This window comes from Parasteatoda tepidariorum, chromosome 4 (assembly GCF_982258835.1).
Source record: "Parasteatoda tepidariorum strain Cologne lab strain chromosome 4, Ptep-v5.0, whole genome shotgun sequence".
Taxonomy (NCBI): domain Eukaryota; kingdom Metazoa; phylum Arthropoda; class Arachnida; order Araneae; family Theridiidae; genus Parasteatoda; species Parasteatoda tepidariorum.
The window spans coordinates 56,747,690-56,775,384 of NC_141758.1; the positions used below are offsets into that span (position 1 = coordinate 56,747,690).

The window sequence follows — 27,695 nt, forward strand, 5'->3', positions numbered from 1 at the left end:
TTTTGTCTGGATTGGGTTCAAAGTTACAAGGCTACGGAGTTGAACATTGGTAGTCATAAGCCCGAAATCAGGTTGCCTGTTCAACCACGGTTATAAAAATACAAATATAATGTGCTGATTCACTCATATACCGATTAATTATTTCTCTCATTCGCTGATTCCCTTCACTGATTTACACTTTTACTAATATATTCATTCGCTGAATTTCTTATCTTCGTTCAAACTATTTCGTTGAATCCATAATATACTGATTTATCTAGTTATTTTTTGGATGATGTGTTAGGGTTTGCAGAAAAATTGAAGTATCTTAAATTTTTCTGTCATAGTACGGAAAAATCAGCTACCATTATTAAGCAATTCTTGTAATTCTGAATTGATATCTTTCTTCTGATACCTCCTCAATTGACCAAAAGGGGTGAAAATTTCACTAAATGCTTAAAGTTCTAGGGATTCAAAAAATATTGTTCTGTCGAGGCAGAAGATATCAATTCTGCTTACTCAATGTACCAAATCAAGCATTTGTGCCGTTGTGGCAGTAGAAGATATTAATTTATAAATGCAAAATTTTGATACAGAGTATTTTCTAACGTGGAGAATCGCTTTCAAGCTTTTTCGATCTGCATGATTTTCCGTCGTATATCTTTGAAGCATTATCGCAAGCCATTTTACAAAATCTATGATTTCTTTTAATCTTTGGAATCGAAGCATTTTCATTTATTTACTCATTTATATTTTTGCTAAATTTTCACAATTTTTGGCCCATTCAAGATGCAGAAGATATCAATTCAGAATCATAAGCATTTCTTAATGATGGTAATTGATTTTTCCGTTCTACCACTAAAGGATTTAGGACACTTCAACTTTTTTGCTCACCATAATACATATCATCCAATAAATAGCTGATAAGTAAGCGCATTATTGAATCCAAACAGTGAATGAACAGCCAATCAGTGAATAAACAAAGATAAGCAAATTAGCTACTGGACGTATTAGTGAAATGTGAATCAGTGAATGGGTGAAATAATTAATCGGTGCGAGCGTGAACCGGCATATTAATGAATGGGAAAATCAGATAATCGATTTATGGTCACATCAGCAAATTGATCAATGGTTAAATCAGTGAAAGGGTATAAAAGAGAATGAGCAAACCAGTGAATAAATGTACAAGTGATTAGGTGAATTAGTGAATGGACGTTTAAGTGAATAGGCGTATTTGTGAATGGGCGTGTACGTGAATACGCAAATCTGAATATTATGCAGCAAATTAGTACATCAGTATACACTGTCACATTAATGTGACCACCTGTCAAAAGCCAGAATAACCACCTTTGGCAAAGCGGAGCCCTGCGAGACGTGCAAGAAGAGAGTCAATTAGGTTTACTCTTGGTAGCCCTTTGGTTCACTTGGGCGGACAGTTGCTCAGTAGTTAAACGTCTATTCGCCCGAACGCATCTCCGTAGCCTTCGTTCGCCTGTGTCATCTATAGTCCGTGGTGCATCATATGTGCCACGCCGCTGATTTTGGACAGTGCTATTTTGTCATGCACGGTATACTTTTACCACGGTGGCACGCGAACAGTTCACAAAATTAGACGTTTCCGATATGCTTACACCCTTGGCCCGAACGCCAATAATTATGCCCTTTTGGATGTCGGATAAATCGCTACGCTTCTGCATTACGCCAACGACTGAAATGCTTTACAATGCCCTAGGACATCCTTTATATACACACCCCTGTAGTGTGCTGCCACCTGCCTTCTGTGATTGGTCATTTCACGTTGACACCAAAAGTAGGTGGTGGCCACATTAACGCGACTGGACTGTGTATATGGTTATATCAGTGAATGTTCGAATCAGTTAATAAATAAATAAATTTTGAAATAAGGGTATCTTATGGTGCAGCAGTTGAAGAAAACAATTTTTACTTTATTTAATTTCACTGGCTAAACTCTTATAATCATTGTTTTTCATTACTTGTAACGAAAACAATTACAAGACATTATTAGACTTTACAAGGATTTTATAAGCTAAACCATATTTTTAAAAATTACATCAATTAAAAAAGGCCCCCTATTTGGGCTTCATCTTAGATCCTGAACTCACCAACAATAAGCATATAAACAACTTAGTGTTGAAAAGTAGGAAGAGACTTAAAATCTTAAAGTACATTGCTGGACGAGATTGGGGTGCTGACGTTACCACCTTAAGAGTCACATATCTTGCTCTCATCAGACCAATCCTGGAATATGGAGCACCAGTTTATAGTTGTGCATCTGCTTCAAACCTACAACGTCTTGAACGAGTCCAGCTTTCTGCAGTCCGCATTATTACTGGACTAAGAAACAGTTGCCCAAATGACATCGTCTTGTTTGAGGCCGACCTACAGCCCCTATGTCTCAGAAGAATCATTTAGCCAGGCCGTAGTTAACGTTCTTGCTGGTAATGTTGAGGATTGCCTTAATAAACAAATTATTGACCCATCTGAAGGACTTCCTGGTGTTTATTTCCATCAACACCTTTCATCACAAGTTAACAAGAAATTGGATCACCCGGTATTGCTTAAGCAACTTGCTTTGGAGGTTATAAATTCCATCCCCAAACAATCAATACTGGTGTACACAGACGGAAGCAAGACGCACACATCATCATCTGGCAGCGGTGTCTACATTAAATCAAGTAATTACTCCCTTAACATCTCCAAAAGGAATCCTGATTACTGCTCAGTTTTTAGAAGTGAACTCATTGTTGATACTGCTCTGGATTCTCTTCTAACACTACAGGATCACAATAACATCTGGATACTCTCTGACAGTCTCAGTTCCATACAGTATTTATCGCATTGGTCCCTTTCTTTCGTGGGTAGTGTTAAAACCTACCCAAACTGCCCCAAGTGCCACAACATGCAGGCTTCTCCCCAACATATCCGGGACTATCTTGGTCTAGACAAAGGGGACATTCTGAATAACCCACTTTTGGTGGTCGACTTCCTCCGGGTCATGAGTTTCATGGATACTGTTTAGCCCTACTAACTTTGGGGATAAGGAAGAAGAAGGATCCCTATGATCCTTTCAAATTACATGAAAATATTTGTGCTATAAATTTTCATTTTCCTGACAGAATTTGCATTGACTTAAAATAGCCAACCTTAAAAATACTTTTGACAGATTTGTAGAAAAAATAAGGTACTTCTTTTTCAGGCAATGAAAATAGCTTGGTACAACAACGAAAAGATGTCATTTCAGAAGAATTTGGGGGAACATTAAAGAACGATAGAGAAGCAGGTATTTTGTCGTATCATGCTTAACTTATTTACCTAACTCATCATACTTATACTTAACTTTACTTACTTAGTATCATACGCAACTTCACTTACTTAGCATCATACGTAACTGTATTTATTTAACATCGTATTTAACTTTTCTTTTATTTCCAATGGCAAGACAAAAAGTGCAAGTAGTTAAAAAGATAAAAAATACAAAAGTATGTACATGAGATTACAAAACAAGACTGAAGTCATTGCCCTAAAAGTTCTCTTGCTTCCCAATACCTTGAGAACTCAGTGTGTCCACTTAGAGACCCACATCGAAGCAAATGGTCTCCGCACATTTCTTCTCCGGTATCACAAAGTGGACAAAAAGGCGTGGCGGAAAGGCCTATACGATGCAGATGAGCAGAGAAGCAATCATGACCCGTGTATAAACGGAAGGCCGCAACTGCATCACTTCTAGGTTTGTTGGGCATTGAAGAAGGGCTTACCTTCCTCCAACTTTTTAAGGCTGTGAGTGGTTAAAGATACCACAATGAATTAGTTGTAGATAGATTTTTCATAAACAATTTAATTCTCCAAAAGGAAATTACTGTATTTGGATGTTGTAATAAATTTGCACCTTTTTTAAATCATATTTAACATTACTTACTTAATTTTACATGTTCATGCATGTGAAATTAAGTTTCATTACATAAAACTAATCTATTGAAAATTTTATATGCGTGAATTACATGCTTGAAGTTTCTTGGAGAAAACTTAGGAATATGTTCTGGGTAGTTTAGTTTTTTAAATTATGCTAAAAAGTAAATAAATTTCTTCGTTCCTGGTCATAAAAAAAGAAATCGAAAAGCATATAAAACATTTTTGTCACTAGACAAAAAATATTAAATCTTCCAAAATTTTGAATGGTTGCAGTGAGGCAGTGCAAGTATTTATTCTGTAAAGACATTTTATTAAAACAACACCAGTTACTTCAACTTCCTGGAGAGATGCTGTAACAGATAATGTAATATTAGAGGGATTTCACATTCTCAAGTAACATCTCGCACGCTCACGAACATAAGATTTGCACAGCAAACCCTAGCAGCAACATAACTTGGGCCCTCATTGGATCAACATTCAAGAATCTTGGCTCATTACGGGTTCAAAGGGCTGTTATTTTCCCTACATTAACTTTATATAGAATTGTCCGATTCACTCGATATTTTATAGCCACTTCACAACTAATATCAGCCCTGTATAGAGTTGTCAGGTTCAACCGATATTTTATATTCATTATTCAGCGAATATAAGCCCTATATTGGCCACATAAAGGCCGATATTTGACCTATAAAAGACCAAAATTAAAAATTCTAGGCATGCCAATATTGATCTCTCGGTGTATGTTCATATTAGACCCATATTGATCCAATTTGGACCCCAACTAGGCTCAAGGTAAAATTGTTGATAGGGTAGTTACCACAAAGCAACCTTGGTTCACTACAGATTTTGCGTAATACGTACCAGCGTAGGAGAGCGTGCGTGATGCGACACGAGAATTTGAAATATCTCTATTAACAGATGCTTTATAGAGTGTGTATGGAGGGATAATGGGAATCTTCTAGAACACAAGATTTTTTGGAAAATTAAGTCTATTTTTTTAATATTCGTTTTAATTTGAAAACTGAGTACTACTGGGTGTTATTGCGCCTTTAAAGCAATAAATGTTATTCATTGACTCTTAGAAATACTTTTTAAATCGCTCTCTTTGCTGCCGCATCAATTTAAAAAGTTGGTTTTAAGTAAAGCTTTAACTTTACAAGTAAGTACTTTATTTGAAATACGGTTTAAGTTTTTAAATTTTTTTCGTAGGATCTATAAATATCATTGAAGGTGTGAGAGGAGAAAATGTGAAGTGCAGTGGTGAGGACAAAGCGTATCTGAGCCTTAAAAGATGCCAATCTATGCCACAAATGGGTGGATTAACCAAAACAATCGATGTTAATCGTTTCCGAAATAGCTTTAGCAGGTATAATAAGAATCAGGGGGAAGATTTTGGCAAACTACACGAGATAGAAAAAACAACTGGACTTCTTAATTTGAGAAATCGGAAGGAAGACTATTTTTCTGGTAAATATTTTGACTATTTTTCCAATTTTCGATTGGTGTTTTGAATTGCCCATAAATATTAGACAGATGCAAAAGCTTGTTATCGTGTTTCATGAGATATTTGAATGACTTGGTTGGAGCCTTTGGCATAATAACGCCATCAGTAACACCAAAATTCTTTCCACCTCTGACAGATAAGTTCATCAGGATGCTTTAGAATCATGGAATCTTCTCATGAATGATGGCGATTCCATTGTCATCAGTGTCTTGCCACTTTGAAATGCATTATCGACTGATTTGTCAATTTTGGTCAATATCATTCCCCTCAGCTATCTCCCCCACCCCTCATTTTATATATTTTTTATTTTACAACTTAGCCTTCATTTTTTCAAATATGTTCTATTTTCATCATTGAAGTATCTTGATCTTGATAATGGATGATTTATTTTGAGCTCTCTAAACGTGACGGCTTTTTCCACCTTTATTTTTGAAGTCAACAAAGTTTTTTCATTGAAAAATATAAAATTTGCCCATAGTAGGCATGCTGATCCGATTTCTAAAACTGATATGTACTTTGAACATTTTTAATAGAAATTAAGTTTTTAATTCAGCTTTTTCTGTTATGCAGTATATGATATCTGGAGCATTTCTTTTGACATATTTCTAATTTAAAAGAGGCTTATTTTAAAAATACACTCTTTATATATATTCTGTATATTCTTATATACATTTAGTAAATATTTTACGTATTTCCATTAATCTGTAACAGATATAAAGATATAAATGATTAGATTGTGTGTTGATTGATATAAATGATTATAGACACTGTTAAATGATTTTCTGTTTTGTATAATTAATTCTTCAATTAAACGTATGTTAGATTTCAAGAAGCAATTCTTTAAGCATATTTTCAATCCTAAAGAAGTGTTTGTACTTAATGCAATGCAAATAATACTATAAAAATTTTTGTGTTTACTTCAAGCGATTTAAATGATTTAAATGTTTATTTGTTTTGCATTGTTGTTGTCATATATATTTTATCTAGAAGTATCTTTACATTCATGTTAATTTTATTCAATATTTTTTTTATTTATGTTTTAGAATTTTGCTTTTTAAATGTAGACAAATCAAACGATCGTTGGAGATCAATGGACTTTGTAGATTCAACCATTAAAAAAGATGTCACTTTGAAACGAGTCCATGCTGTGGATTTGAGCATGAGTGAGATGTGTCATTCAAGTCAAGAAACTGAATGGAGAAAAATAAGCAGTCCAAAATACACGATTTTCGAGGGTAAGTTTAACGACGCTTCTTTTTATTGCTTTCAAGCAATTATTTTGTTTAAATCGATTATAATATTATCTCTTAAAAAGCTTTTGTTTTGCTAGAACCAAACTTAATTTGACGGCACATCTCAATTCTAGTCGTTCCAGGGGCGCAAGTTAACTTGGAAAAACAAAGGGAATGAAAAGAAATATGGTCTAGTCGCCTTGACAACCAAATGATAAGAGAAAACATATTTTTGTATTTAACTAGATTGGGATATCTTATGCTGTGAAGAGCGGTGTTTTGACTGTTTGAAAAAAATGTCATTTTTTATTTTTAAACGATGCACTGAAAATGTAAGAATACTTAATATTTAGTACCTTGGAATTGAGAAGAGGAATGCTATTAATACCTGTTTATTCTTGAATAGTTTGAAGTAATCCATGTTTAAAATCTACATGAACCATTGAACTGTAGGTTAGAATTTCTGATTTTTAATTAAAACAAGAAAATTAAAAACATAGTTCAAAAAATGAAATTCTCTTTTATTTACAACTCGAGAAGTATTTTATAGGATTTCCCTGGTCCTATATCTCAAAAATAAACTCACCAAATCAATGCATAATAAATTAATAAAAAAATAATAATTCTAAAGAATTTTCAAGCAGCAGCGGTCTCCTTAGCAACGTATGCATACGCAATATTAAACGTCTTTTCATTAAAAAAAAAGATATTTATAACGGAAATTAAATTAATTATTTGCTACTTTTTTAAATTATTAATAATATTTTGGATTTTAACCCATTCACCAAAAATACAAACCTTAAATCCATTCAGAACACAAATCGAAATAATTTTGATTACTTAAAAATAATTTCCAGAAGCGATAAGTTGTATATAATATTTTAAAGTAGAATTTTTTTCTTCTAATTTCCATAAATTGGTTTCGATAAGTTAGAATCAGAACAATTCAGCTTCAACCGCTGTTTTTAAAATATTTTTCGTTATTGAAGGTTTTAATTGTACTCCATTTAGTACATGGAGGATTTACGATCTGGGAAAAATAATGAGCACAATGACAATGATGACATAAAGTGCAGTAGCAAATCCTAATTTTTTAACTATTTCTTCATTTATACATCATTACCTAAGACGTTTGAAAATGTGATCATAAGATGATTTTTCAAACCCGGTCTGACGGGAGAAAATGAGCCTATGTTTTCTGACCATAAGTCCAATGTTCAAGCCAGATTAGTTATAGATCAATTTAGGCGTGTGAAACTTAATTCCTGGAGTGTTTAATTCCGCGTGAAATAATGAACACAAAGTATTTTCTATTGATATCTTGCAAATTATAACTGACAATAATGGAATTCCACAATTCAAAATACAATTAAATAGATAAGAAATAAATTGACCAGATGGTGAATTTAACGAATTCCATAGAATTTTGTTCTATGATTTATGCTTATGTGTAAATATGGATTTGATGAAGTGCATGATAGCAGTGAACCGGAAACAATATGGAACGGAAAAAAATGTAGCTTTACGACAAAAGTAAGCTACAGAGCCATGGTGGCTCAGGCTATAGAGCGCTCGAACTGGGTTCGGATCCCAGCGATGGCTAGTTGATTCGAATTCCGCACTCGACTCGTACTGACCACAGTGGTGACGAAAAATATCCTCTGTGGTAGCCGGATCATGGATTAGAGTTCCCTTGCCGCCAAGCTAACCGTGAGAGGTTTTCGGGTTTTCCTCTCCATGTAACAAATCAAATCAAAACCATATCAAATGCGGATTAGTCGCATAAAAAAATCCTCCACGAAGACAAATTTTTTCCAATACTTGATCCAGGAATTCCTTTGTTTTCTGGATTGAGTTCAAAATCACAGGGCTATGGACTTGAACATCGATAGTCGTAAACCTATATATTTTTTTCTTCTCATTCCTCATGCTTGCGTTTAATTTTTACGCTCTTCTTTTAAAGATAATGAAATGAAATTTTATTGAAGGCAATGCTAAGTATTATTCAGTTATTTATATATTTTTTGCTAATGAAATAAAAACTTTTCTGTCTGTCATTATCTTCTACATTTATCCTAAGCGATGATGTAAATGTCACGGTGGCTCATGGGATAAAGCGTACTCCTCTTAATGAGGTGACCCAGTTTCGAATTCCAGTGGTGGCTGGTTGACTCCATGTCACATAATGTGGATTAGTTTCATCAAGAATGTCCTCTACGATGGCTAGTTAATCCAAATGTTTCATCAGCGGGTTCCCTTGTCTTTTGAGTTTAGTTCTAAATTACGAGGCTAAGGAGTTAAACATTGATAGTCGTAAATTCAGAATTGGGTTGGCTTTTCAACACCGGTAATAAAAAAAGATGATTTAACAGTTAAAAAACATATTAAATAACATCTTTTTTTTATTTAAGTAACGTATTTCAAAAACATTTTTTAATGAATTTATGCTGTCATATTTGTCTTATATTCCTCTCTCAACGATGGCGTAACAATAAGCACATTAGAAGATGTAACATTTCTCTTTCTCATTTTTAATACTTTTGTGATATGAAACATACAGCAATGTCTACTTAATTTTTTCTTAGCAGTCTTTTATTTCATTACTTTTGCTTATTAATATTTGAAGAACTTAAGTAACAATTGTCAGTTGCATTTTTTATTGAAGTATAATATACATAGATCCATTACTACCTTATTTTTAAAGCCTGTTTTTAAGCTGATACAGTTCTCCGTAGAATGATGTAGCAGTTGAAGAACTTAGTGAAAGAACATATTTTTTTATTTAAGTAACTTAATGAAATAGGTCTTTTTAATTATTTCTCAACAGTCTTTTATTTCATTACTTTCGCTTATTAATGATAGAATATTTGAAGAACTTAAGTAACAATTTTCAGTTGCATTTTTAATTGCTGTAAAGTATACATAGGTCCATTATTACCGTCTTTTATAGGCTGATGCAGTTCTCCTTAGGATGATTTAGCAGTTGAAGAACTTAGTGAAAGAACATATCTTTTTTTATTTAAGTAACTTTTTTCTAACGAAATTTTTAAAGATTTAAAAATATAAAAAAGTGTCTAGATCCATAGCTCAGTTTTTTCCTCCTCTCCCACCCGGGAGATAGTAGGTGTCCCAAAGATATTGCCCAGGAACCCCATGAACTAAATAAGCCTGAACTTCATACGAAAGCATGTCACACTGGTTTTCTGTGATAATATTAACATCTTTGTATAATTGTTCAGTCTAGTTGGCAAAATATCTTTATACTATCTTGTTATCTTTAATTCAATTGATCTATCGTAATTCGTAATTATTCTAATAGCGTAATTTGTCTTTTTATTGGAGACGAAGACACTGGCCTTGAAGGGGTTAGACCTGTCTTTATTTCTTAAATTCTTTTAAATTTAGATTTTTCTATATTCAAATATATAAGAAATAAACATTTAACTATTGACATTTATGAGATATTGCATTAAAAACTCGAAGGAATAATAAATGAATTTAAATAACATTAAAAATTTCCATTAATGTTCAGAGCGCAAAATAAAAAGCAAATACCCCGAATAACTTTTGATCTAATGATTGGGCTTTCACGTACTATGATTCAATCCAAATGGACCAATAGTCTTACCTTATATTTGCTGATTAGCAAGAGCAGACGCTATTTTAAATTTTGAAATCAGACACAAAAGCGTACTTTGTCTGAATAAACATGCATTTTTTCGATGGATTCAGATTCTTGATAAATATGGAGGACAGCTGAAATCATCTGGAAAATATGATTCCAAAAGGTAAGCGCAAGAGAGTGGACGAAAGCTTAGGAATCTTAATGTTAATTTTACTTTTTGTGTATTTCTCCCTTCTCCTTGAACTAATAAAGCCAATTTTTAAAAAATCGAGCCCTGGAGCGTTCGCCTTTTACTGACCAACCGGGTTCGAATCCCAGCGATAGCTGGTTGATTCGAATTCCTCATACGGCTTGTATCGACCACAGTGCTGACATAAGATATCCTCAGTAGAAGGTGGATCATGGTTTAGAATCCCCTTACCGTTAGCTAACCTTGGGATGTTTTCGTGGTTTTCCTCTCCGTGAAACACAAATGCGGGTTAGTTCCATCAAAAAGTCCTCCACGAAGGCAAATTTTTCCCAATACTTAATCCAGGAATTCCCTTGTCATCTGGATTGGGTTCAAAATTACAAAACTATGGGGTTGAACATTAGTAGTCGTAAACCCAACAAATTGGATCGGGTGTTTAGTAACGACCATGTATGGCAACGTTACTTTTAAAGAGTAACGAGTAAAAGTACAAGTATTTTTAAAAAAGGTAACGAGTAAAAAGTAAAAAGTTCTTATTTTAAAATAACAAGTGAAAAGTACAAGTAAAAGCACAAGTACTAAACAAAAAAAGTAACGATTTAAAAGTACATTTCTAGGAAATCGAAAATTCAAAGTAACCTAAAATTTTATTGAATAATATTCTTATGTTCTTTAATTTTTTTGCAAAATTGTTGTTATTTATTTAATTATTTTTAATTTTGAAAGTTACGGACATTAATTTATTTTTAAATACGGAAGAATATTATAATATAATTTTATAATATAATCGTATAATATTATTTTAAAATCAAATGTAATTTTAATATCTAACTTTTTATGGATTTGCACGAAAAAGAAATTTTATCTATTGATTTTAATTTTTAGTTTCTTATTTTTATTTATTTAAATTACCATTGATTTAAAATTTTTTTACTCTATAGAAACGCGTTTTAAAAGCACAAACATAAACAAAGCAAACGCGGGGTTTCAGATAGCTTTGTGATCTTTGAGCTAGTAAAAAATAATTGAATGTGCAGTATAAGTTGAAAAAGAACAGTCTACAGTTTTATTTGTAACAATGGCTTCTGCTGAAGTCATGCGAGAAAATCATTTTCCGAACATTTCTGCCTAACGGAATAATTAAAATTTGAAAACGAATTTTAGTATCAGCGGCTAAATTAATACCTTCGAGTTTCCAAGAGAAAAAATAGTAATTATAATAGTTTTCAATAGTACAAATAGTTCTGAAGTTCTTAGAGTGGGCGTTTTTTGATAAGGTCGCACAAACATAATTTTAGTAAAAAATGTACTAGGTAAAAATGTATTTAGTAAAAAATGTATTAAGACAAAAATGCATTATTAGTGAGTTCAAAAAGAAAATTGATAAACGTAATAACAAAATCCAACATTTTTTTATTTAAAATGTATTAAATAAATGCATAAAACTCGAAAATGAATGAAAATAACTTGCTAATTAATATTTTTATTCAATTTGCAAAATAATTGCATTTTGAAATTGGTGTCACTGAGTCTGCTGCGAGAATTTCTCAGAACGTGCTTGTCCAAGCTGAATAAGGGCTCCACGGGAGCACTAGAAGGTACTGCAGTATTATATTTCACATATAATTTTTTTACGCTTGGATATCGATTCAAAATTGATATGCTTTCCGTTTCAACATTTGAGCTCATGCATGCCATAAATTCTTCTGTCGCTGGTGATTGGTATGATGTTTTCAGCTTTAGAAAATTTAAAATCCCTGGATTTTTTTCTGTTACGTTATTAGTTATAGCAGGGTGTTCAGCTTAGGGCTTAGACAATTCTTTCCAATTCTTTTGTAGCCTTCTCCCTAGCTTTTTCTTCCAACCAATTAAATTTGATGTAAGGTACCAGACTGGCAGAAAACTTTTTTTAATTTAATTTTTTTTTAGAAAGCTTACCGAGTTTTAGAAAAATGTAACGATTTCATTCGATATTTCCGTTACAAATATTTGTACTTTTTCCCTAAAAAAGTAACGAAAGTACAAGTAAAAATACTAAATTTAAAAAGTAACGAAGTACAAGTAAAAGTACGTACTTCTTACTTGTACCGGTGGTACAAGTAACGAAAGTAAAAGTACTGCCATATATGATAACGACTATAAAATAAGAAATTAAGCAATTTTGTACACCGTAAACTGCGCATGTAAAAATTTATTTTTTAACTGCTGTTTATTAATTATTGTTAGTTTTTTAATAAAGGTAAAAAAAATCAAGGATTTCTAGAGATACAAATTTTTTCACCAGCTATGATTTTCAAAACATGTAATTCAATTTAGTTTCAATTAATAATCCATTATTAACTCACATTTCCGTTATTTTAATGGAATTATTTTATCGAGCTGCTTGTGGAGAAATAAATTTCAAATCAATATCTTTTCTAATAACAGTATAATGAATGAATTACGAAAAGGATATGCATTTATGAAAAATTAAATTAGTATTTTGCGCTGAATAAAAATTAGTAAATTCAACAAAGAAGTGTGTTTCTCTGATTCTCAACGTTTATTTTCTTCAGTTTTCGTTCTTATTTTAATAGAAACAATATTTCAAATCATTCCTTTTCTGTTTATGCATGCATTAAAAAATTAAAAACTAGACTTGATGCCTCTCCAGACCTGTGAATTCAACAGTCTGACATGAAACCCAATTTTTAGACTTATATTGATTAAACGATATGATGAAGAAAAAAAATTTCATTCATTCACTAAATATTTTCTAAATAATTACTAAAATTTAGATCATTGCATGTTTTCAAAATAATTAATAATTCTTCGTTAGTTAATGTACTCACAATTTCTAAAGAAATTTATTATTCTTTATGTCTCAGGGTTCCGCCAAAAGTAGGACAATCACTTAAGATTCCACAGCCACAAAGGGAATTGGGAACCGCTGCCTTAGAACAATGTTGATGCCAATTCGATGTTGAGTTATGGAAAAATAAATGCAATGAATGAGTTTATTTTTCCATATTTCAGCAGTTTTACTTTTATCTGGCATATTTAAAAGTAAAAATTTTAATAAGTCATTTAATTTAAATGTAAGCACAACCACCATATTATATAATAAAAACATTAAATTAAAAGCAGTAATTGAAAATTTTTCAAATTCCCAATCCATCAATCTAGTGGTAAAGCTATGAACGATACTACCAAATTTAATTTGACATATTGATTTCTAACAAAACTACAGTTAAGAAAAATCCAAACATCTAATTAAGAAAATCAAGAAAATGAGAAATACTGTTTAAAATGAAACTCAAATTTCAAAACAAGTAATTTGTTTTCTTATTTCTTATTCTATTGATTCCGAATATTAATCAAAATCTGAAATTATACTTTTAAATTAAAATAAGGATGACTATTTTATTACTGCAGATCCGTTTCTTTTAATATAAAATACCGTTTTAAGATCAGAAGCTATAATTGAATTTTTTTTAAAGTTTGTACGCAATCCATCATACAGACTGTAAAACTATCATGCATATTACGAAACTTATTTTACATATTTCATTTCTAACATTAACTAAGAAATTTCATCGTGAAAATTATTAATTATCAGGATTATTTTTTGTTTATTTTTTCTTTACCTTTATTTTCATTTTTTTATGTTGTACAAACATTTTATAAACTCAGGATATTGTTCAAAATCTCAAATTATATTTTTAAGTGAAACTAGACGTCCAAATTAACATGCCCAACGGTATCTCACCCATTGTGGTGGTCCTGAAAGAGTGGATACCACTTCTGGAGAACGCACTAGGTCTGCTCATCGGGAAGACTGATTGTGCAGCTCATAGGAAATAAAAAAAAACTTTTAAATGAAAAGAACAATGATTAGTTCATTCTTTCACATACGTTTATTCCATATACAATACCATTATAAATTCAATTTTTATTTTTACGTAACTGTAACTTTTCTTTTAAGTCTGCTCATATTAAATGCCATTTCAATTCACTATTAATTCTTAATCAGACATCCTTGATTTAATACTATAAATAATTAAACTTATTTTACTTATTAAATTCTACAAAATCTTGTGTAAAAAAAAAAGAAATTCTGTTCCTCAATCATTAGATGGCACTGTAGTTCCGCCATCAACTTCAAAAGTCATTGTTGTATACTGTAAGAATTATGTAATTATTCTTCTTCATTTCGAATACCTAATAACAACTAAGCTGCTTTTATGGTTATGGTTAAATATATTACGGAAGTTAAAGTTCCCAAACAATTTTTTTAAACCAGTGAAAATACGTAGTTTGGACAGTAATGTTACATTTTAAAAGTATTTATGCCACTGCTTTTTTTCTTTTTCTTAACATTTAGAATAGTTAATGTATTTTTCTAAAAATGATTTCTTATACAGTCGAACCTCGCTAACTCGAACCTCGATTTCACGAATTTTTCGATATCTCGAAGAAAAAAAAAGTTGAAAGTTGTTAAAAAAAACTTGATTTCACGAATTTTTTTTTCTAATCCCTCGATAACCTGAATTTTTTTTTACATAAATAGCGTATATTTTTTTTCTAAAATTAAAAAAATATTCCCCAAAAAATAACAAATTTTAAGAATGGCTGACAAGGCATGGAATGATGTGTTTTCCTCTACGATAATGAATGGATTCAAGAAGTCTGGATTCATTAAAGATCACAAAAGTAGTCAAACAATCAATATCGTTAATTCTGCTGAAAACTACACCGAAAATGATTGGAACAGATTGACCGGACTCATGAAGCTTGATGATATGGAATTTCGTGACTTTGTAAACGTAGATAATGCAGTAACAGTGTGTGGTCAGTGGGATGACAATGATATAATCGCTCAAACGAAAGCTTCTTTTGAACCATCAGAAGAAGAAGATGAGGAAATCGAAATTTACGGCCCAATGTTACTAACAAACAAGCCCTTTCTGCAGTGGACACTGTAAGGAGATTTATTGAGAGGCAGCCGAATATGTCAGAGGAGACATTTAAAGCTATAGTCCACTTAGAAAGTGTTATCGACAAATTTTCTTACACATCTCTAAAGCGAACAACAATTAAATCATTTTTTAAATGAAAGTGTAAAAAGTGTTTTTAGAATAAATATGGAATAGTAAATAAGGTATGTAAAGAGCATTTTTCTTTATTCTACCATCGATAACATGCGATTTTCGATAATTCGAATTTTCGATATCTCGAATTTTTTCTCCTCTCCCTTCAAGTTTGAGATATCGAGGTTTGATTGTTTATATATATTTGCGATAAAAATAAAAAAATAAATGACGACATGAAACTGTTGTAATGTTACATAAATTTAATAAATCTTAAAATTTAATGAAATATTTTCATACGATACAAAATAATCATGACGTATAGGTTAGTCATAAGATACTAAGTAGCCACAAGATAAAAACTGCAAATGAATCTATAAGCGTTTAATTATAATTGATTAAGTTCTTTAGTCTGTTTAAGTTGGTATTGATGTTCAATTAAATTTATATTGGTTAATCAGTAAAAACAGCAGATCCATCTTTTACTACTTTTTCGTCTATCTTTTTTTCTTCTCAATGCGTTGCAGTCACAAAGCCTTTACAATTATATCTTAAATGTTATTGTGCAATCAATTGCACGAGATTTTTTTAGTCATATTTGAAACTTGAACATGATTATTAATGAAACTAACTGGTCCTCATTTTTCTTTTCTTCGTCCATCTTTTTTAACTCTCACGTGCTGCAGTTTTCAGTCCAGCAGCATTAAATACAACTTCACAATTGTTGTGAGATCAATTGCATGAGTTTTGTAGTCCAATAGTCCATTGTTTCTGTGCAATCAATATACGAGTTTTTTAGTTCAATGTTTTTGTGCCATTAGTTACACATTTGTTTAGACCAATGTTTTCGTTCTATCAATTGCATAAGTTTTTTAGTCCATTGTTTTTGTGCAATCAATTACACGAGTGTTTCAGTTCAACATTTTTGTGCAATCAATTACACGTGTTTTTTTGTCCAATGTTTTTGTAATATCAATTACACAAGTTTTTTAGTCCATTGTTTCTATGTAATCAACTACACGAGTGTTTCAGTTCAACATTTTTGTGCAATCAATTACACGCGTTTTTTAAACCAATATTTCTGTAATATCAATTACACAAGTTTTTTAGTCCATTGTTTCAGTGCAATCAATTATACGAGTGTTTTAGTTCAGCATTTTTGTGTAATCAATTACACGAGGTTTTTAGTCCACTGTTTTTGTAAAATCAATTACACAAGTTTTTTAGTCCAATATTTTTGTGCTACCAATTACGAGCGTTTTCTAGTCCATCATTTTGGTTGCAATCAATCACACGAGCTTTTTAGTCTTATATGAAACTTCAAAATGTTTTCATTGAAAAAAATGAATGCTCATTTTTCATATCTTTGTCTACTTTTTTACTCTCCAATGTTCTGCAGTTTTCATCCTGGAACTTGCCGAGCAACTACAGTTACAACCTCAAGGTTTTTATGCAGTTCATCCAGGCCATCAGTTGCGCATTATGTTAAGCTGTTTTAAGTTGGTGTCAATGTCCGATCAAGTTTTAGTCACTTTTTTTTAAGAATATATTTTGTCTTTTTAGCATTTCCACCATGTACGGCAGCTTCCAATATGGTTGTTTCAACAATAACATTATTTTCGATCCATCATCATTCAAGTTGTTTTCAGATGTTGACTTCAATGTTCAGTCACGTTTATCTTGATCTTAGTTAGAAACAACTTGTCCCTCATTTTTTATTTTTTGTCGATCTTTTTTCTACTTGATGTGCCACAGTTGGAAAGCAGCTTCCATTGCGTTTTTGTTTCTGTGCAATATATTACGCATTTGACATTTGTTTTGTCCTCTTCAGAAATTTTATATTTTCAGAAAATCTTTTTCCATCATTTTCTTATATTCTTTTTTTTCCTTTTTTCTTTTTAATGACCTGCCTTTTCCAACCATCTCCTGAGACCCAAGCTTTAAATAATGGTTGTTAATTTTTTTTTTTGGCTTTCCGTTGATATTTTATTGTATTCAGAAGTCCTACCGATGTAAAAATGAAATATTTTTTTTAAATAGCAAACTGCTTTTTGAATGCATTTAAACAGGGAAACTAATTTTGAAACATTATTTCTGAAATGATAATATTATATCAAATGCTGTCCAATCGGGTCTCAGGAGATTCTGGTCGCTTGAACTACTCCATCGAATCTACACTTATGTCATCCATAACACAAGTGTTTATTCTCTTTACATTGGTTTCACAGAAATCCTCTGTTTCTTCTTCCTTTTTCTCTACCTCTTTATCTACACATCGTGCTGTAGCTTTCAACATGGCAGCTTCGACTACGTCTTGAAAATTTCGGTGCAATCTGTTACACAGGCTGTTTAATCTTCTCTGGAGCTGCAAGATATTTTCTCGATCTTTCGAGTCTAGGGTGTTTAACACTGGATCGAGATTGTTTAACAAGTAGTCGAAGTTGACTGCCGGGACTATATCGTTATTGAAATTCAGTTTCACGTCAGATTCTTGGTTCATATTTAGTTCAACATGACACTTGCTGTCGATGTTTAAAGTGATATTTGCTCCCTTATGTATGGTCATGTGAATATCTACAGGATCTTCCGCAGTCTCATCTTCTTTGTTCATGGCAATGTCATTGGATATCTTACTGCCTTTTGATGTATAAAAATCTGGTTTTGTTTCAACAGCAACTTTTCCCAATTTGAACTTGCAATCCTCTGTATGGCTTGCGAAAACAACCCTTGATGTATTAGTTGCTCCAGATTTAGTATTCTTGGCATTAGTTTCAGAGATGGTAATATTTTCGTTCAACGCATCATCGCCAAGCTTATTGGAAATGCAAGAAGATGAGGCTGAAGTATCCAAGACAGTTTTGCCAGACTTTTCAGCTTTTATGACCTTTGCTTGTTTTCCTGTTTTGATCTTCTTTGATGCAAAAGGCCATAGAAAATAAAGCCATGTCTTTTTCCTTTGTTCTTTAGTGCTGACGCTGCATTCACTAGACGATATTTCACCTTTGCCAGCAGCTGTGTCCAACTCTTTGTCTTTGGTCTTTTTCTCAAAAGTGAAAGGCCATAGAATACACAGCAAAGACTTTTTCTTCCCCTCTTTAGTGCTTGAACGGTTTTTAGGTGATGATGTATCACCATTAACAGCTACTGTGCTAGAGGCTTTATTTTTCAACACAGGTACTTCTCCTTTGTTATCCAGGTCATGAGCCCAAGGTGCCTCAAGCTCCTCCGAGTGAAATTCTCCACTTTTTTTCCGCTGCAAGATACTCGCAGCTTTTTCCATTTCTATTATTCCTCTCCCCCTATCTGTAACATGATAAAATAATTTAAGTTTATAAAGGATATCTTTCGTTAAAACGCAAGAGTAAATTAATATTAAAAGCATCTCAATAACATACATTTGTGAAATCCTGTCATCAGAATAAAAAGAACATAATTATATTAAAATAAACTTTTCTCCAAATGACAAAATATATAATAAAAAGAAGAGTTAGTGGGTGAGTAAACTGTACGCGCACTGTACGACAACAGTACACAGTTGGATATAGATAAGCATATGAAAGTAATATGGAGTTGAAAATTACCTAATTTATACTTACATTCAGGAGGTCGAGGTCTAGGATCCTTGATCCTCCCCAACTTCCAATTTCTGATCAGTACTTCCTTGCACAAATCGCTCATTTCGCAAATCAAAATTTAAATGTTTAGACTTCAATCGCTAACATTCAAACAGATTCGAATGATTAATACCATTGTTGGTAATGTCTTTGTTTTTGCTACGAATAAACACTATTGTTCGTTATACTATTGTATTGTTATAAATATTTCATTTTCATTGTTCCTAATAAATGGTCGCTATGAGTTCAAAACATAAAAATATGTTTCAAACATTGATGCAAGTTAAGTGATTTACATTTGAATGCTTTAAAGTGCATTTTTTATTTAAAAAAAATACATTGAGATTGAGTAATTGTAATTTAGGCTATGAAGCTTAGAAGGAGTTAAGAGTTGGAAAAATTTGCCTGACACAGATTCTGGCAAATTAGAAGTTAGGTTCTTCATGTTAAAAATAAAAGAAATTTTTGATCTTATAAATATATGTACATAACAATGCAGGCAAAAACTTTGCTAAAAGCATGCGATTACGAGTATTACTATTATAGCTTATCTTAAGCTTACTTTATCACATTTAAACGTTTTTGAACACAGAAATTTTTTTAAAAATATTGAAAAATCGATGTTGATAAAAATAATTAATAGCTAAATCTTTTTAGTCGTAAAACTATAAATAGTTAAACTTATTTTACTTATTAAATTCCACAAACACATCTTATGTAAAAAGATAATAATAAAAAAAATTCTGGTCCTCTATCATCGGATGGCACCGTAGTTCCGCCGTCAACTTCAAACGTCATTGTCAGTAACCTGTAAGAATTACGCAATTCTCCACGTCGAATACCTGGAAACAACTTAAGCTGCTTTTATGGTTATGGTTAAATATATGAAGGAATTTAACGTTCCCAAACATTTTTTTTAAACCAGTGAAAATTTGTAGTTTGGATAGTAATGTCATATCTTGCAAGTACTTATGTAAATGTTTTTTTTTTAAACATTTAGATTAGTTAATGTATTTTTCTAAAAAGGATTTCTTACTTAATTTTATATTCAATATGGTCAAAAGGTAAAAAGCATGTATATATGTTGTTACATATGGCTTTATTGGAAATATTAATCCATATACAATGTTCAGCTTTAAGTGGACATAAACAAGGAGTAAAAATTAAAAAAATTACAAAAACAAACAAAGAAAACACGTGACAAACTCATATTAACACAAAAAAAAACATGTAGGGTATCTACCACTACAAAATTACAATTACAATTCACTAGTATATAAGACGTGTTAACTCGATTCTATGACGAGGTACCTTTTCATAGATGAAGGTTGACATTGTCAATAACAGCTCACCCAGCTCTACACCCCACTTTTACTCTCCTCACACTGTACTGTGGGGTATCTACCACTAAAAAATTACAATCACAATTCACTAGTATATAAGACGTGTTAACTCGATTCTATGATGGGGTACCTTTTCGTAGATGATGGTTGACATTGTCGATAACTACTATCCCCATATTGGTGACCCGGACATGATGTGAACACGTCTACGGTGCGCGAATTGACAAAACATACCGTAGATTGTAAACTAGGCGATTGCAAGTGGAATTGGCGATGGATTACGCTTAAATGTGGTGGGAGAACGAAATTACATTAACCTAAACAGTGAAATTCGATATTTTTTTCTCCTCGACTAGCCATGATGAATAAAAATAACTCATTAATTCATTTTAGTAGAGAATTAAAAAAAATATAACCTTTTTATTCTTAGGATCACGTTACAAATAAACTGTATTTATATTTTATTAAGCGCAATAATTTGTATTTTATAAAACGATCTAGTTTTTTGATATAACAGATTTAATTTTTTTTACAAGAATTGTGTTTGTGAAGAAATAAAAATAATTTATTAATGAACCAATCACAAAAAATAACGTAACATTTTAATACCATGTTTTATTGGAACGCTATTTTAAAGAATTCTATTTAACTTTTATTGTAAGAAAACATAACCTGTTTAATTTAGTGATTTTTCTCTTTTAAATCAATCTTGATAAAAGAATAATGTAAACTTTTTTATGAACATTTTTTTTAGAAATTAACAAAGACATATTATTTATTAGAAAAAAAATTTAAGTATGCAAAAATGTTATCACGCTTTAACGTAAAAATTTCTTGCAAATGAAAAAATCGATATTTTTAAAATTTTAAAGTAATCGGAAATTCGCTAGTGAAAAAAGAAATATGTGAAATAATTTCAAGAAGGGAAAAATGTACAAATGAATGGATTTTTCTTCAATGACCTATATCGCGTTTGTTTTATTACTAGAAGCATTTATTGTAAAAAAATATTTATTAAATAACTCTTTTTCAATGGGATGAGAACGTAAACTTTGTGAAAAATTGATTCAATTCCTTAATATACATAAAAGTCCGTAAATACTTCATTTATTATGGAGGTCATAGATACCTTGATACTCTTTCAATATAAGAATAAGAAATGCAATTAATAGAAAATGCACAACAATTTTAAAAATATATTTTATTTACATATATTGGGTGCAGGTTATTCTGCAACGATCATACGTAGCATAAATTTATAGATTCCTAAATACTGTTATATGAATTAGGTAATTAAAAATAATTAGAAAAATAACAGAGTTAAAAAATAACATAATTAAACAAATTTTCAACCTTTAATTGAAAACTTCCTGTTGTCAAGTATTAATAATAATTATAATTTTTAACAACTTTTTTAAACAAAAATTTTTAATTCTCAAACTTAATACTATCCTTCATATGAAAATATCCGAAAATTTGTAAAAGAAAAACTATATTTTAAAATTGAGCCATTGGCGACAACAGAGGTCAGATGTATATTCTGAGTTTAAATAAATTATATATTATAGAACTCACATTTAGGACTTAGATCAATTTATTATCAGTTCATAAGAGTGTTTTTTAATAAATAAATGTAGTGATTGTTTGATTTATAATTGTAAGTCCTGAGTGTTAATGTTAAGTTATGTTTCCTTTGAAATAATTTTTGAACTATGCAAAGCGGGCCACATTCATTTCAACTTAAAATGATAAAAACTTTAAATGAAATACTTTAAGAAAAATACCTTCTAAATAAGATTTAAATAAAACGCAATCACTTCGCCTGAGTGATTTTGTAAAGAATTCTAAACTTTTTAATTTTACAAGTTATGTGAAAAGTAAATATCTTACAATAGTGGTAGGGAATGAAGGAAATTCTAAATTAAATGAACATTAAAACATTGAGTGCAAAAAATTTTCAATTCACTTAAAAGTTCACTGGAAAGTTCTCAAGATATGGTGAAATGCGCAAAAAGTAAGGTTAACACTAAAGGTCCTAACATTGCATTGCTTTCCTGACCAAACTATTGGGATAATATTTCCAGATTGCAGCAACCCTTATATACTGGGGATCAAAAATACGAATACGCAGGAAAAAAATTTCTCAAAGTAGGCTCGTTTTAGTGTCTGATTTCCGAACTTAAAATATATTGTCTGCTATAATTAAGCGGCATATTTGAATTCACCCTCTCGATCCATTAAGATTGAGTCCTAGAACGTAAACATCTGATCATTAGATCAAAAGTTAGTTTTAGATTTTTGTTTACTGCTCACTGTACACTAAAACGTGATTTTTTTTTCTTTTGAAATTTCGATTTTAATGCCATTACTTCAATCTCCTTCGGGTTGTGCTTACTTTATAAATTTAATCTCAACTATATTTTTCTCTTCACTTTTAAACTGTAAAGACTTTTTCTCCTCTTGTAAATTATGAAAAAAATTATTAATCTGATTGCGTAAACAGTTAATTCATTAAAATTGGACATTCTCAATTAATTCCTTTCAATAGTCATTTATATTATTAATAATAATTATTCACACAAAATTATAATGAAGGAAAGTTTGATTAGAAATTTAAAAGTTTTTGCTGCTATAATTAGGGAATTTCTATCGACAAAATTCAAGCAATTTTTTTTTTCCACTGCAAAATGCATTTTTATTTAAAAGGGAACAATACTGACTTAATATTTATACGATAAAAGACTCTCTAATCGCTAACACCGATAACAGGAGAAATTTTCAATTTTTTCTTTTCCACAAAAAGTTTAAAACTTAAATTGTTGTTCTTTCATTATAAAGCAATCGTATAATATTCTCGTATCATGTACTTATCTACCGTTTTGCAGTTATAAAATGAAATAATTATTAAATTATACTTGCATTTTAAAATTTAATACTCAATTGTTCAATGAATTTTACGATTATTATTATAAAACTGCGCATAATGAACATTTCAATTAAAATAATTAGTACAAAATAGCTGCTAAAAATTCTCCTAAATATTTATAAATATTATAAATTTATAAATTTCAGCTTTTCGCATTATTGCTAAATAATCTCTACGTCGAAAAATATTTAAAGAATTTCATAATAACAGAAAATTAAATAAAATTTAAAAAAAAATTGTAAATGGTTATCGAGCAAAACCATTAAGTTTAATTAATGAATATAGAATCGGAAACAGTCTCTGCTAAACAATAAAAATTTTTTTTTTAATCTTTTAAGTAAACAAACTTTATTATAATAATCATTTCATCATTAAGGATTAAAGGTTATTGTGAAATTATTAATTCGAATTAGTGGATGAGTAGGAAAAGAATTTCACTACTCGAAATACATTTAATGAAAGTTATGAAACTATAGAATATGTAATAATGTGTAATTTTTCTATCTTAGTTCTATTACGACCTTTTAAAAAGCGCTAATAAACACAATTTAGTCAACAGATACAAACAATTATGTCGGCGCTATAACAAAAAAATACGCTTTATATTTTATTTGATGCAGAAGAATCAAATGAAGACCCGCACCCATATCTAACTTGTTGAATGTTATGCGATACCGAAAACAAAACAAAATCATAAGCACACAGCTGTTTGGCGATTTCCGCGAACGCTCCTTTAACGCCAATAGAAATTTTCGCCAACCCTTTGCAATCTACGGTATGTTTTGTCAATTCGCCTACGGTGGTATCAACACCCACTTCGATATGAACACGCCTACCTAGACAGTAACGCCTTCTTCGATGGATGGTCCACATTGAACAGTTCACTTGCTGCTAGTGATTGCGACATTATCCACCTTTTCATCATGTTGCTACTCAGTCTCGATCACACACGTCGGCTTGCATACACTCGACTGCTTAAGGCAGCACAGGAGCTTAATACAGCTCTCACGATCAGCAAAATGTACGGTGATCTTAATACAACTCTCCCGACTTCTCTCTAAAACAAGCAATGAATCAACTAGTGGTATCCGTTCATCGAATTCTGTCACAGATATAATTCTGGTGGGGAAGTACTGTAGGGTATCTACCACTACAAAATTACAATTACAATTCACTAGTATATAATACATGTTAACTCGATTCTATGATAGGGTACCTTTTCGTAGATGACGGTTGACATTGTCGATAGCTACCATCCCCCGCAAACGCAAAGATAAAATTAATCATGTATATATATTTCTAATAAAAATAAATGATGACTTGAAACCGCTGTAATATAAGTTTAATGAAGCTTAAAATTTAATGAAACATTTTCATAACATACAAAATAATCATGATGTATAGGATAAAAAATAGAAGATAAAAAATACAAATTAATCATTAAACGTTGAGTTATAATTGATAAAGTTCTTTAGTCTGTTTAAGTTGGTATTGATGTTCAATTAAATTTTTATTGGTTAGTCAGTGAAAGCAGCAGATCCATCTTTTACTACTTTTTCGTCTATATTTTTTTCTTCTCAATGCGTTGCAGTCACAAAGCCTTTACAATTATATCTTAAATGTTATTGTGCAATCAATTGCACTAGATTTTTGAAACTTCAACATGATTATTAATGAAATTAACTGGTCCTCATTTTTCTTTTCTCCATCTATATTTTTTAACTCTCTCGTGCTGTAGTTTTCAGTCCAGCAGTATTAAATACAACTTCACAATTTTTGTGAGATCAATTGCACGAGTTTTGTGGCCCATTGTTTCTGTGCAATCAATTATATGAGTTTTTTAGTTCAATGTTTTTGTGCCATTAATTTACACATTTTTTTAGTACAATGTTTTTGTTCAATCAATTGCACAAGTTTTTTAGTTCAATGTTTTTGTGCAATCAATTACACGAGTGTTTCAGTTCAACATTTTTGTGCAATCAATTACACGAGAATTTTAGTCCAATGTTTTTGTAATATCAATTACACAAGTTTTTTAGTTCAATGTTTTTGTGCAATCAATAGAGTGCGTTTTCTAGTTCATCATTTTCATTGAAATCAATCACGAGAGTTTTTTTAGTCTTAAATGAGATTTTTAGTCTTAAATGTTCTTTTCTCATTGAGAAAAATGACTACTCATTTTTCATTTCTTTGTCTACTTTTTTACTCTCCAATGTTCTGCAGTTTTCAGCCTGGAAGCTTCAACTACAACTCCAATTATTTTTTAGTTCAACAAGTCTTTAGTTCAATGTTTATGTGCAATCAATTACTCGAGATTTTCAGTCCAATGCTTTTGAGCAATCTATCACACGAGTTTTTTTAGACTTATTTGAAACTTCAAAGCATTTCCGCAGAAGAAAAAAAATTGTTCATCATTTTTCTTTTCTTTTTTTACTCTTCGATGTGCTGCAGTTTTCAAGTCTGATAGCTTTAGTTACAGCTTTATTGTTTATTTGCAATCAATTACACGAGTTTTTAGTTCAATGTTTTTGTGCAATCAATTACACGTGGTTTTCAGTCCAATGCTTTTGAGTAATCAGTTGCACGAGTTTTTTAGTCTTTTTTGAAACTTTGAAGCATTTTCATTAAAAAAAATTGATCCTCAGTTTTCTTTGTTTCCCCTCAATGTGCAGTTTTCAGTCTGGCAGCAGTTTTCAGTCTGGCTGCTTCAATTACACCTTCAATGTTTTTGTGCAATCAATTTCACAAGTTTTGTGCAATCAAGTTCTTTAGTGTATAATGAAAATTCAAAGCGCTTTCAATAAAAACAACTGATTCTCATATTTCTTTTCTTTGGTCAATCTTTTTTACTCCCTCCATGTGTTTCAGTCTTCTGCCGAGCAACTTCAGTTACGACTTTAAAGTTTTTATGCAGTTCATCCAGGTGATCAGTTGCACATGATGTTAAGCCTGTTTATGTTGGTCTCAATGTCCAATCAAGTTTATGTTAGTTTTTGCCACAAAAAATTTGGTTCCTCTTTTTTCTCTGAATATATTTTGTCTTTTTAGTTTCCTTTTATCTTTTCAGCATTTCTACCATGTACTGCAGCTTTCAATACAGTAGTTTCAACAATAACATAATTTTCGATCCATCATCATAGAAGTTGTTTTCAGATGTTGATTTCAATGTTCAGACACGTTTATATTGTTGTAAGTTAGAAACAACTTGTCCCTCATTTTTTTCTACTCGATGTGCTGCAGTTGGAAAGCAGCTTCAATTACGTTTTTGTTTCTGTGCAATATATTACGCATTTGACATTTGTTTTGTCCTCTTCAGAAATTTTATATTTTCAGAAAAAAACTTTTTTTCATTTTTTAAAATTTTTTTTTCATTTTTCGCCATGATGATCTGCCTTTTCTAACATTCTCCTGAGACCGAATAATGGTAGTTTAAAAATTTTTGGCTTTTCTATAATATTTTATAATATTCAGAAGTCCTACCGATGTAAAAATAAAATATTTTTTTTAAATAGCAAACTGCTTTTTGAATGCATTTAAACAGGGAAACTATTCTTGAAATATTATTTCTTAAGTATTAAAATTATTCAAATGCTGTCCAATCGGGTCTCAGGAGATTCTAGTCGCTTATACTACTCCTTCGAATCTACACTTGTGTCATCCACAGAACAAGTATTTATTCTGTTTACATTAATTTCACAGAAATCCTCTGTTTCTTCATCCTTTTCCATTTTCTCTACCTCTTTCTCTACACATCGTGCTGCAATATTCAACATGGCAGCTTCGACTACATCTTGAAAATTTCTGTGCAATCTGTTACACAGGCTGTTTAATCTTCTCTGGAGCTGCAAGATATTTTCTCGATCTTTCGAGTCTAGGGTGTTTAACACTGAATCGAGATTGTTTAACAAGTAGTCGAAGTTGACTGCCGGGACTATATCGTCATTGAAATTCAGCTTCACGTCAGATTCTTGGTTCATATTTAGTTCAACATGACACTTGCTGTCGATGTTTAAAGTGATATTTGCTCCTTTATGTATGGTCATGTGAATATCTGCAGGATCTTCTACAGTCTCATCTTCTTTGTTCATGGCAATGCCATTGGATATTTTACTGCTTTTTGATGTATAAAAATCTGGTTTTGTTTCAACAGCAACTTTTTCCGATATGAACTTGCAATCCTCTTTATGGCTTGCGAAAACGCCATTTGATGTGTCAGTTGCTCCAGATTTAGTATTTTTGGCATTAGTTTCATAGATGGTAATATTTTCGGTCGACCAAACATC

The 27,695-nt window shown here is 31.1% G+C and overlaps 1 protein-coding gene across 1 annotated transcript in view; it reads left to right on the plus strand.

The window, feature by feature from the left end:
- Window positions 1-27,695, plus strand: part of LOC107440993 (uncharacterized) — a 52,966-nt gene that overhangs the window by 9,896 nt on the left and 15,375 nt on the right. The window contains exons 7-9 of the mRNA XM_087162174.1: window positions 3,197-3,280; window positions 5,119-5,376; window positions 6,457-6,648. Coding sequence (XP_087018300.1) covers window positions 3,197-3,280; window positions 5,119-5,376; window positions 6,457-6,648 — 534 coding nt within the window. The remainder of the gene's footprint in view (window positions 1-3,196; window positions 3,281-5,118; window positions 5,377-6,456; window positions 6,649-27,695) is intronic.